Source organism: Argopecten irradians, chromosome 8 (genome assembly GCF_041381155.1).
Source record: "Argopecten irradians isolate NY chromosome 8, Ai_NY, whole genome shotgun sequence".
Lineage (NCBI taxonomy): Eukaryota > Metazoa > Mollusca > Bivalvia > Pectinida > Pectinidae > Argopecten > Argopecten irradians.
This window is the reverse complement of record NC_091141.1, coordinates 37,195,836-37,209,109: the sequence shown is the minus strand read 5'-3', so window position 1 is coordinate 37,209,109 and position 13,274 is coordinate 37,195,836. Positions and strand designations below refer to the sequence as shown.

The 13,274-nt window shown below is 32.4% G+C and overlaps 1 protein-coding gene across 1 annotated transcript; it reads left to right on the top strand.

Annotated features, from left to right (window-relative positions):
* Positions 1-418: 418 nt before the first annotated feature.
* LOC138330262 (uncharacterized) lies at positions 419-12,867 on the top strand (the record flags this gene model as incomplete). Its single annotated transcript, XM_069277742.1, is given in 14 exon segments — positions 419-454; positions 685-743; positions 1,457-1,509; positions 2,228-2,355; positions 3,018-3,119; positions 4,686-4,731; positions 4,734-4,764; positions 5,576-5,740; positions 5,987-6,087; positions 8,003-8,071; positions 8,715-8,842; positions 9,603-9,721; positions 10,065-10,151; positions 10,915-12,867. Coding segments are annotated over 14 exon segments (1,200 nt in total), but the record flags the coding sequence as incomplete, so codon positions are not given.
* Positions 12,868-13,274: the final 407 nt, after the last annotated feature.

The window sequence follows — 13,274 nt, the reverse complement described above, 5'->3', positions numbered from 1 at the left end:
GTCTCGTCGCGGATGGAATAATTCTACATTACCTGTGAAGCGTCATTCATTACGCTGTTCATTGAGAAAGTCCTCCCACTTTTGACCGTCTTTTATGAATAATTACGTCACTTTCAAATGGCGATTTTATTGCATAAAATATAATTAAATACGTCGTCGTGCATAGTGCCCCCTCTACAACGAGTTAGAGTCGAGAATTGAGATTTCGTTTTTTATGTTATCATGCTTGTATGGAGACTATTCCTCTAAGATTATATAATTTGGGGCGCTAACGCAGCACTGGTAGTCATTTCAAGCCTACAAAATGGCTTCACGTACGCATATTTACTTCTCAATAAGACATAAAATTTCATTTTTGTGCTCCATGATAATTATTCTCTCTCTGTTAATTTGTAATATTTTCACTTTACAATTTCAGAAAAGCAAATACTTTGAAGAAACTGTTATTATGTGTGTAAGTATTAAAAAATAAATAAAGATTAAAGAAATAAAAAAAATTTCAGGTCCTCTTAGCATTCATTGACAAATTCCATATATCCAGTAATTTGCTATGTGAGTTTTTAAAACTCAAAAAAAATTATGTTACCAGTATTTATTTTTGAAATAGCGTTTGCACAATCCTCTTTCAGTTATATGATTAATAATAATTATGTGAATTTTATATATTTTTTTTTTATTTTACAGTGGTTTGTCCAACTGATTATGGCTGTACAATACATTCATTCAAAGAAAATACTTCACAGGTATGTTTATTGTAGGTGCGTGGAGGTTAGGACCGGGCTGTGGGTTTGGGGGAGGTGGTTGGAAAATTTAACAGATGAGGTAGCAAGAGTTAATTGATTAAAGTGAGGTACTTTCTCCCTACATCTCTATTGGTCTTAATGGCAAAGTGGTTGACATCCTCGATACTCCAGGGGTTCTGATCACTTACAATCTCTGCATCCCTGGACTGTCTCATAGAAAAACTGGAGGCAACAGAACAGAACATGTAATTAAGCCTTTTATGTACCGGTACATCAAAAGAGCTATATAATGGTACATTGCTGTTGACTGTGTCAGGCTTTGAAGTTGGGCGTCACTCTCTGTAGTCTTAAAAGGGATTTTTCTGGGCTGTAGCTGCCTTCAGTTTTACTATGAGATAGTCCAGGGGTGTAGAGATCGTAAGTGATTGGAACTCCTGGAGAATCGAGGATGAGTGGTTGATAGTGATGGAAACTCTGCTTCAAGTACCCTGAATTGTTTATTTGAAAAATGAAAAAAAAGCCCATATATTTACAAATACATGTATAGAAAAGTACAATCAATTATCATTGTAATTTGTTATTCATGAAATTAAAATTTGTGGATGATTACAGTCATTAACAATAAACTTGATGTTACCTTTTAAGATATCTATGATGATTATTATTTCTTTGATATGTATTCCTATCATATACCATCTGCTTTTGTTTTGCAGGGATCTGAAAACAGAAAATGTTTTCCTCACCAAAAGAAATGTGATTAAGCTAGGTAAGTTGGCTGTGTGTTAGTAAGTGTAGAATTATATTTTGCATTTCTCTGTCCTCTGACTATATTGTCTCACTGCCATGGCAGAGTGGTAAGGGTGTCCAACATTCTTTAACACTGGCTGCTAAGCATGGGCAGTTCACGACAAGTCGTAAAATAAATCAATGATGTGGAAAGTCAGAATCGTCTGTTTGTTTGTTTCTTCGTCCCTCTCTGTAACTATCTCATCCTCTATATTCCATGAGTTAATTTCACTCAAATATCCAGTACCTCTGGAATATCTAATAGCAAAACTGAAGGATCTGTGTGCGATACCAGATGAGACTGATAGTTTGGTCATTTGATCAAAAGAATTGAATAAAAATACAGAATGATTGACTGTATTGCTTTGAAGTTGGACGACACTCTCCAAATAGTCTTTAAAAGACTCTGTAGGAAATATAGGCCTGCCTATGAGTGATCAGATTTGTTCACCTTATATGTAAATATGCCTTATAATGAATTAAGATTTCCAATGACATTTTCCAGGGATGAATATCAATACTGTAATATAGTGAATATTACGACATTAATAGTGAATACATGTATTACAACATTACATTATTATAATAGTAAATGTTACCCCTTGGATTTAAATAATTAAATGTGTATTTTTATTTCAAGTATTCAATTTGTTTTATCAATTTCTAATAACATTCAATATGATATGTTTGTGTACTAGGTGACTTTGGGATCTCTAAGGTTCTCGACCATACGATAGACCTAGCCAAAACAGTGGTGGGCACTCCGACGTACCTCAGTCCAGAGCTGTGCCAAGATATCCCTTATAGTTCTAAATCTGATGTCTGGGTAAGATCTTATTCTTCTAAATATGTTTTATTTTGTATTCAGCAAATACAAATACATATTTAGGTTATCTGACCTGAAGTGTCCTATATTCATCATGCTTTGTTCATCGTTGTGCGCTGACCGCTGTGCCATGTGTCGTGTGTAAACTTTTCTTTCACACAACTTCTTTTCAATTACCCAAAGGCCTAGAATACTCATATCGAGCCTGTAGCATGCTAGCATGAAGGACTACCAAGTTTGTTCAAATGAATTACCTTGACATTCATTCAAGGTCACAGGGGTTAAATATGCTACAATCTGTAAACAACTTGCTGTGTATTTCAGTTCTACTACATGTATATATACATGTATATTGTAACGGTATTTAAAAGTGAGATGACCGATAGCTAATTTTAGATATTGATAATTCATTTTTTTCTCAAATTTTAGTATGATTTTATGTCTTACATGTATTTAATTTATATTATGATTTACTGATTTTATTGTGATGTGAAATACATTGTATTTAGAAAGATTACATGCAAAAGAAGTAGTTGAAGGAAGGCCAATATCAATTATTCATTAATTTCCCTTTGATTTTTTGTTCTGCATGGTCATTTTATCAGAAATCTCAACAGTTAAATTTCTAAAATTTCTTGATGATATTTTGTTGTTCATTTTAGGCCCTCGGATGTGTTCTTTATGAAATGTGTGCCCTAAAGCCGCCATTCGATGCTCAAAATCTAATCAGTCTCTTCATGAAAATAATCAAAGCTGAGTATGAGGTAATTATTAATTGAAAAAATTGGTGGAGTTTTTTTTTAATGACTCAATATTTTTGTTGTACTGTAAACGTACGAATTATGTCTAGGTCACTTGATCATGAAAATATTTTTTGGCTACAAAATATTTTTTTTAACTTTTACATGTTCCATTTAATTACTGTATAGTTTCTAATATTTGCGAGTGTTTTAATTTCCTTAGTCTCGCAGATTCTTCAAACTTTGCAAAATTGAATTCTTCACAAAATTTTGCAAAATCATGGATTTACATGGCACAAGTTGTCACATAAATGACACTTTCAAAGGCTACAGGGTGATTCGGGAAAATAAACCCACACAAATATTTTATTATCCCCTGCCTAACGAAGTTGGCGGGGGATATACAAATGGGTTCCGTCCGTCCGTACGTCTGTCCGTCCGTACGAATGGTTTCCGGTGCATAACTCTAAAACCAGCAGAGATATTTCCTTGAAACCTCATAGACACATTGTTCTTATGGTTTAGTAGTACCTTTTGCTATTTTTAGGTTTTCATTTTTTGCACTTTTTCCGTAACCATGGAAACATTGCTGAAAATATCATATTTTGTACCAGGTTCGTTTCCGCAGCATAACTGGAAAACCAGTTGAGATATATGCACGGAACTCCATAGGCACATTAGTATTATGGTCTAGTAGTGCCTTTTGCTATTTTAAGGTTTTCACTTTTTGTACTTTTTTCTGTAACCATGGAAACATTGCTGAAAATATCATATTTTTGTGTAAGAATCGTTTCCGGAGCACAACTCTAAAACCAGCAGAGATATTTCCATGAAACTTCATAGACACATTGTTCTTATTGTCTAGTAGTGCCTTTTGCTATTTTTTGGTTTTCACTTTTTGTGCTTTTTTCTGTAACCATAGAAGCATTGCTGAAAATATCATATTTTTGTAGCAGGTTTATTTCCGGAGCATAACTCTAAAACAAGCAGAGATATTTCCACGAAACTTCATAGACACTTTCTTTTCATGGTCTAGTAGTACCTTTTGCTATTTTTAGGTTTTCATTTTTTTTTTTTTTGCACATTTTCCGTTACCATGGAAACATTGCTGAAAATATCATGGTAAATGTTAAATGTTACTTTGCAAAACTCCACCTATGTTTGTGTATATAGTCTAATATAAATGTCAAGGCTGTATATCTGATTCAACAATTGCAGCCCCGCTCTACTTGAATTATACTCCATCTTTCTTTAGCTCAACTTCCTTTTTCCTGTTTTTTTTCATACACATAAGTCTCCACAATCAAACTTACTTCAGCTTTGATATCTCCATTGGCGGGGGATCTGAATGACTATGTCCTTGTTAAAGTTCCAAACAGCAAATTATAAAATTTTAAACCTGCGAAATATAACAACCATATAATATTGTTCGGAATTTTATCATTGATCAATATAATAGTAAATAAATCAAATGTGGATTTTGTACATATCTTTTTTTAGAAGCAGCATTAAGACATTGTAGACTTGCATCAACTATTTTTGCATCTCTGTAAAAATTAACATGTCAATTTATAAATTCCTTTTTTGTAGAGAATTCCTGACCAGTATTCTGATGGCCTTCATGGTTTGGTGACCGGTTGTTGGTGAAGTCACCAGATGACAGACCAAGGTTCAATTTTTTTGTTTTGATGGGGGTTATGGGAGGGGGCGCAGTGGTCGTGTGGTAAAGATGTCTCGACATTTAGTACCACAAGTCCTCCACCTCTGGGTTATGAGTTAGCATCCCATGTTGGGCAGTTGCCAGGTCAGTGGTTTGCTCTCTGGGTACTCCGGCTTTCCTCCACCAACAAACTTGGCACGTCCTCAAATGACCCTGGCTGTAAAGAGGATGTTAAACTATTAAAACCAAAACCAAGCCTTCAATTCATTGTTAGTAAATGTACTGATTAAGGTTTTGCTATCTGCATCAATCTTCATTCCATATTGCATGCCAGTCTTGTAAAAGCATGCCACTTCTTATACAGATAGATGCAATATAATTTCAAGATTTGTCTGACGCAGTGATTGTCAACTAGCTGCGGTATTTAGAACAAGGGCTGGAAACATAAGACGACCCACGTTATGAAAATTCATATTTTATTTATTTTAATCAAATTGTTCAGAAGGTAATGATACACGAATTATTAACTTTTGCTACTCTACAAAATAACCTATCTTTTTTTTACATTCTCATTTTAAAAGTTAAAAGCGGTTTTGGAAAAGGTAGTGGGTCTTTTAACAATGAAATAGAGAAACCAGCACAGCTTTTATAGTTACAGTCTATATTTAATTTGAAGCAAGTGAAATTTAAACCTCAAAAACGGTGAGGGGAGCTTATAGGGACAGGAGCACTAATTTGGTAAAATATGTTACCAATCCAGAATATACCCAGTGTAAACATAGTCCTAGGCTATCATATCTGTATGTTTTTATTTCTACAGTGCAAGTGTTATCGTGAACATGCCGTTTGTGCAGCGCCACCTAGCAGCCTTTATTGAGACAAACGAAATGTTGCGGTTACAAAAAGGAGTCCGAGATCCTGCCAATCAGTTATCTCCCCATACATTTCCTGTAGAGGGCAGCACATGTAAAAACTCTCAAAACAGGTAATTTCAATTTTATGACTTTAGATTGAAATGGTCATTCATGGTCAAATGAGTTTGACGTGATTAAAATTAGTCTAAGATAATTACAAACTGTTAGAGATTACTTGCGGTTAAATTTTGTGCGTAATAAAAATCAATTTTCATAAAAAAGACATGAAAATGCAAAATATAGTTGCCCCAAAAGACTTAAATTCACAGTATGTTTAATCCTTAAGTTAAATCAATTTAACTTAAACTTTGTTTCAGTGGAAGTAATACTCCAGTAACAAAGAAAAAGTTTAACAAATCGCCACGGAAACCAGAGGGCAGATCACCGAAACAACAGGACAGTGGGGTTAGCTGTGATGGTAGGAACTGTTTATAGTGTGTTAATTCATTCACCCCTGCAAACATAATTAGGATCTTCTTAATCAAGGAGTAGACCAGTCCATTATGAAATTTCAGGGGTGAATGAGTTAAATTGTTCATTTTCTGGTCATTTTGGTGCAAAATTCAACTTCTGTTCATCTTCCACTAGTTGATATTGTTTTGCTGAACAGGTATAAAAGTGAGAAGCCAGAATGACTGTGTATGGATTACTTCAAATGTACTTAATTTTCCTAGTTTTCATTTTAGTGAATATCAATCTGTTTATGTGTTTGAATAGTGTTTATATGGTATATTGAGTCTGGTTTACCAAGCAAATGGTGTCAGAATGTCACTCTGTGGAATTTTGTGATCAGTAGCTTTATATATATATACAAGGACGTATATGAAAAGGAAAAATAAAGTTGCCCCAAAAGACTTTAATTCACAGTATGTTTAATCCTTAAGTTAAATCAATTTAACTTAAACTTTGTTTCAGTGGAAGTAATACTCCAGTAACAAAGAAAAAGTTTAACAAATCGCCACGGAAACCAGAGGGCAGATCACCGAAACAACAGGACAGTGGGGTTAGCTGTGATGGTAGGAACTGTTTATAGTGTGTTAATTCATTCACCCCTGCAAACATAATTAGGATCTTCTTAATCAAGGAGTAGACCAGTCCATTATGAAATTTCAGGGGTGAATGAGTTAAATTGTTCATTTTCTGGTCATTTTGGTGCAAAATTCAACTTCTGTTCATCTTCCACTAGTTGATGTTTTGCTGATCAGGTATAAAAGTGAGAAGCCATAATGACTGTGTATGGATTACTTCAAATGTACTTAATTTTCATAGTTTTCATTTTAGTGAATATCAATCTGTTTATGTGTTTGAATAGTGTTTATATGGTATATTGAGTCTGGTTTACCAAGCAAATGGTGTCAGAATGTCACTCTGTGGAATTTTGATCAGTAGCTTTAAATCCTTGATATACATAATATACACCTGAAAAAAATTGATAAATGTTTTAATTCAAAAATCATTTTTGTTTTAATAACTGGTTTATGGGTGTATAGAGAGGAAAGACATAAACACACTATGCAAGTTTGAAATAGAATTAATAAAAAAAATTGTCAGTGTAAGCCAATACTGTACTGTGAAACATTTTCTTTCAAGATGCTCCACCGCCGACAAAGCATAAATGATCTTCATCATTTGAACAATAATTAGTGTTTAATCATGTATATATAAGTCTAATTAACACAAAAAATAACATAAAATAATTTATTTTGCCTTTGGTTAATTTGCGCAATCAGAACTTCATTCCATATAGGATATAGTGCCACGGAATATTTTCGGGATGCAATTAATTATTTTTTATATATTTAACTTGAAGTAAAATTAGAAGCTCAAACTTTTCAATGGCGGCAATGGTGTAAAGTAAGTAACTTTTGTAACTGAATAAAAATACTAAATCGTCTGCTGCTGTTTTTGATAATGAAAAAATACCATTTGTCAGCGGTGGAGCATCTTTAATTTGCGGCTACTTATTTTCGCGATTTCCATTCCAAAACAAGTTCGCGAATATTAAATTTGCAGATTTAGAATTGAATGAAGATTCCTATCCATATATATACTGTAGACGTTAGTTTGTGGATATAAACTTTCGCGAATATCCTAGCACTTTGATCACAATTTGCAAAAGTTAATTGCATGCAAAAGATTGTTGGTTTACTTCATATTATTTAGAATGATATTTAGTAAATGAATTTGAAACTAGCCTAATTTTTCCTCACTTTATGATAACACATCTACATGTAGGTTAATGGTTCATTGATTTGTAATTTTTGAATTGGATTGATTTGTAGGCCAGTTCCATTCTATTATCAACATATTTATATCAAATAAATATTTTTCAGATACTGCTGAAGTTCTGTCCGACTATTCTGATGATTTTGATGACTCATCACATTCAGAGCTAGAAGAAGGTTAATATTTATAATATATGAAAACAGCCTTGGGAAGATATGAGCTTCATAAAAAATCACATACAATTATACAGTCATACATATACATGTAGTTATTCAGGCAAAACGTCTTGGGATAAAGATCTGAATAAACCTATAAAATCTGATAAAAACAATTATTCATGTATATTAAATATCTCAATTTGGTCACAATACAGTTATATATGGTTATAATGTATATAGTAATATTTTTTGCTAATACATGTATGTTTATAATATTACATATAACGACTAGACTTATGATGAAGCAATTTTTGGTCCCCAGCAGTTTGTTGAATGCATAGCTTTTCTTTTCTATTTATTAAAAAAATTTCAAATGTGGCCAAAAAAAAATATGTGTGTTTAGGGTTGGTAGGTCATGATTTTTTTTTTTTTTTTTTTTTTTTTTTTTTTGTCTTTCACTCTAACGTATGGCTGAAACTGGAGTCTGAGATGGAAATCCTGGTTTTTTGGGTTTTTTTTGTAGAAAAGTGGGGGGTGGGGATTAGGGTCGGAGGTAAAAAAAATTACATGTATGGTTGGTCGGGTAACCCTAAACAGACATTTTTTTTTGTTTTGCCTGATAGTTAGTAGATTACTTAAATTTTTGGAATACTGTTTAAAGACATTCCAGAAGATATCCAGGAAGAAATTTCAATGGAGCAAGAAGACAAGACAGAAGGACAATACAAGGCTGAGGATAACTCTGATGTACAATATGCAGACGACTTTGAAGATTACGACTCTAGTGAGGTAAGGATTAGATTACCTCCCTTGAATTGATAGTAATTATATTTTCCAGGAATTGTCTCCCATGTATGATGAAATTATTTTGCTTCAGATGAATATAAGGAAACAAAATCAAAACAATGAGAATGTGCTCCTTCTAATGAGATAACCAATTAAATGTGTACATGTATATGTAATTAGTGATTATGTAATTTGATCTTGTAATATCTTATTCAGTAATACAGTATACTATTATGTTTGTTAAGTACAGAGTTATCTGCCCATGTAGGTAGGTATTTTGATTATGATGTCATTTGTTTGCATATTCGGAAAAAAAATGACGTGATTTTTGCTCACAAAATTATGACGTCACATTTTATACCTACCCACAAGGGAGTTAACTCTGTAATATTTTTAATATTATTTGTCGAGTAATTGATGTTTTGTGTACCAGAATAAAGTCACAGAGACCTATATGTTGGACTTCTATTGCTATATTTTTTTTTTAAATAGATGAGAATGCTTGTCTGATCTTTCATTCCATACCCAATGGGGAACTTGTTGATTGTTGTACAATGTATGATAAACCTGTAACTTCTAGTGATCGTTTTTACAATACTGTTGTAATTGATAGTCTTTATTATCATAATAGCCATTTAAGCTGTCGTCATACACAGACCAAATAGTGTTTAAATGCCAATTGAAGACCCCAAGAAAGTCCATGAGGTTCCTAAGGCAGCTTGTACTGTGTAACATTTATCAATAAGTTTTTATCTAATTTCAGGATTTAGATCAGATTGTCACACAAGCAAGGGTGGCCCAGGAAGTAACACCAGACGATGATTTTTTCTCTGACGATAAGATGCTAGATCACCATTTAACACATACAAGATTCTTTAAAAAGTAAATATTGTTATTATCATCACCACAAATTTATCCAAATGTTATCTATAGATATCAAAAATCATTATTATATCATTTGATATAACAAGTTCTGCTTAAAAGTGTATATCTCCAATCAGATAGCGTCACAACCTACAATCTCACCATATTTGACCTAATAAGCGCCCATCCCTATAAATGCCCCTTCCCCTTTCTGAAGCCTCAATTGCACTGACCTCAAATTAAATGCAGACTTAAAATATGAAAACCTAGTGAGTGGAAGGTTAGGGTGAAATTTGGCTTTGTTCAATATTATTAAATATTTTAATATGTTGCTGAATTCACACTTCTTTTCTTTTGACAGACAATGTATAGATGCTTTAGGAGGAAAGAAAATCAGTAATGTTGGAAAATTAATTCAAAATGGAACACTGACAGAGTCAGATTTCAGGTGAGATTTTTCTACAGTTATAGAGGATTTGTCTCAGAGCCAATCAATATATGTGTCATTTATGTCTCTAATAGGTATAAATTGATTAATATCATTCATTTACCATATTAAGTCTTTGCAGAGTTAATTGCTGTTAAAAGTTAAAAGCCACAATTATTTGTTTTTTCCATAAATATAATAATATAGTAATGGTAATCATTGTTTCGCTTCTTTAAAGATGCTCCACCACCGACAGAGCATAAATGATATTCATCACTTGAACAATAATTGGTGTTTAATAGTGTATATATATGTCTAATTAACAGAAAAAATAATATAAAATAATTTATTTCGCCTTTGGTGCATGCGCAATCAGTACTTCATTCCATATAGGATATAGTGCCGCGAAATTTTTTCGGGATGCAATTAATTATTTTTTGTAATTTTAACTTGAAGTAAAATTAGAAGCTCAAACTTTTCAAAGGTGGTAATGGTGTAAAGTAAGTAACTTTTGTTACTGAAGAAAAATACTAAATCGCCTGCTCCTGTTTTTGATAGTGAAAATATACCATATGTCAGCAGTGGAGCATCTTTAAGTGATTTCCTGTTTTGGCCTGACTTCTAATGTGTGGGTTTAATTTTGGCAGAATTTTTTATTTTAATTAGAATCTAAAATGGCTAACATGGCTTAATTGACTATAATTTCAAATCGAGGCAGATTCGAAGCTTTTGCCAGTTATTTTTGGGTAATTTATTTTGTTCTTACTGGTGTTTTTTTCCCCAGACGAGAACTACGACACACTGTTGGGGATTCCACAGAAATCTGCCATCTTGATATTGGGGAGCTGGATGATGGTTGAATGATTGGTGGAAATTGTGTTGCCACCGAAACAGACATTGGTCAGCTGATGTTGACTTATTAACTGTGATATTTGATAGATGGTATGGAAGTGTTTTTAGTGATTTTACTTTCAAATCAATATCCAATTACTTTGATATAGCACAAAATTATTAAGTAATCATGTATCTGACCGAGTACATGATGTCCTAACATCATCATTTATCTGGTAACCGGGTCCTAATGACATCTTTTATCAGATAATCCATGTCCTAAGGTCATCATTTATCTGATAATCATTGTCCTAATTTCATATTTTATCAGATAAACCTTGTCCTATTTTCATTATTTATCAGATAAATTTGTCCTGATAACATCATTTATCTGGTGATCCTTGTCCTAATATCACTATTTATCTGATAAACACTGTCCTAATATCACCATTTATCTGATAAACACTGTCCTAATGACATCATTTATCTGATAAACCTTGTCCTAATATGTCATCATTTATGTGATAAACCTTTTCCTAATGTCATCATTTATCAGATAAAGCTTGTCCTAATGTCATAATTTATCAGATAAACTTGTCCTAATGACATCATTTATCTGGTGATCTTTGTCCTAATGTCATCATTTATCAGATGATCTTTGTCCTAATGTCATCATTTATCAGATGATCTTTGTCCTAATGTCATCATTTATCAGATGAACCCTGTCCTAATGTTATCATTTATCAGATGATCTTTGTCCTAATGTCATCATTTATCAGATGAACCCTGTCCTAATGTCATCATTTATCAGATGATCTTTGTCCTAATGTCATCATTTATCAGATGAACCCTGTCCTAATGTCATCATTTATCAGATGATCTTTGTCCTAATGTCATCATTTATCAGATGATCTTTGTCCTAATGTCATCATTTATCAGATGATCCCTGTCCTAATGTCATCATTTATCAGATGATCCCTGTCCTAATGTCATCATTTATCAGATGATCTTTGTCCTAATGTCATAATTAATCAGATGAACCCTGTCCTAATGTCATGTTGCCATATCAGTTAAACATAGTGCTTATGTTACCAAATTGATTGGCAACTGTTAAAGTTTGCTAAGTCAATAAATATAAATATAACATGCATTATGTTTATTAATTCTAAATAATGAGCATTAAACCAAATCACAATGAAAGCATAGATTATGATTTAACTTGTTCAACGTCAAAAGTTTGTTTAGCCATTCACGCCTTCAGTACAAAGGGAGGTAACTCTTATAGATCATGCTGCCTTGTGAATATCTCATGTCTCGCCTAGAAGATGGTATTTTTAACCCCTTAATATATTTATGCTAGAAGTGTTATGTTTATCCATTTAACCGGTGTGAATATTTTTACAGGGACCATTATGTTTAATTTTTATTGATAACTAAAATCAAACAAAATGAGCACAGTATATTATGAGTTATCACTATTTGTAGTGAGAATCCTTATTTCAAACTCAAGCAGTCAAAATTGACTCCAAATATTCCAAGTTTTTATACTTTATTTTTTTTAAATACCTCAGACGTTTCAACATTCCTGCTGACTTTGAGTTGGATAAGATTGACTATATATTATTCTCTGTGTAAATTTGGCATCCACTATAACATAAACAGTATATATAGTACATTATTGTACTTATAATAACCTTGTTCCGTGAATATACATGTACCACAATTTTTGTGTTTAATTAGCAATCCAAATAAATTATCTTGTAGATTCTAAATAAATTGTATATTATAAAAATATGTTAATGTTTTATAGATTATATATATTTTGGTTTATTGAATTTATTTACATGTACATAATGTTTAATATGTTGTGTTTGCTACATATTTAAAATAAAATATTGAATTGACTCAGAAAATTGAAATCATGCTTAATCCTGTCTGATAACGTTGAAATTATGTAGTCAAGACTGCATAAATGATTATAAATAATTCAGTATATTTTTAAAAAAACTCGTTTTTTATGCATAAAAATGTCCATTATCCAAGTGATCTTTTATACAAAAGTCCTAGTGATCCTTGATATAATATTATGTGTCTTAGTGATCTTTGATAGATGTGTCTTACAGATCCTGGATACATGTGTCTTACTGATCCTGGATACATGTGTCTTAGTGATCCTGGATATATGTGTCTTAGTGATCCTTGAAATTTGTGCCGTTGTGATCCTTGAGATATGTGTCTTAGTGATCCTTGATATATGTGTCTAATTGATCCTGGATACATGTGTCTTAGTGATCCTGGATGTATGTGTCTAAG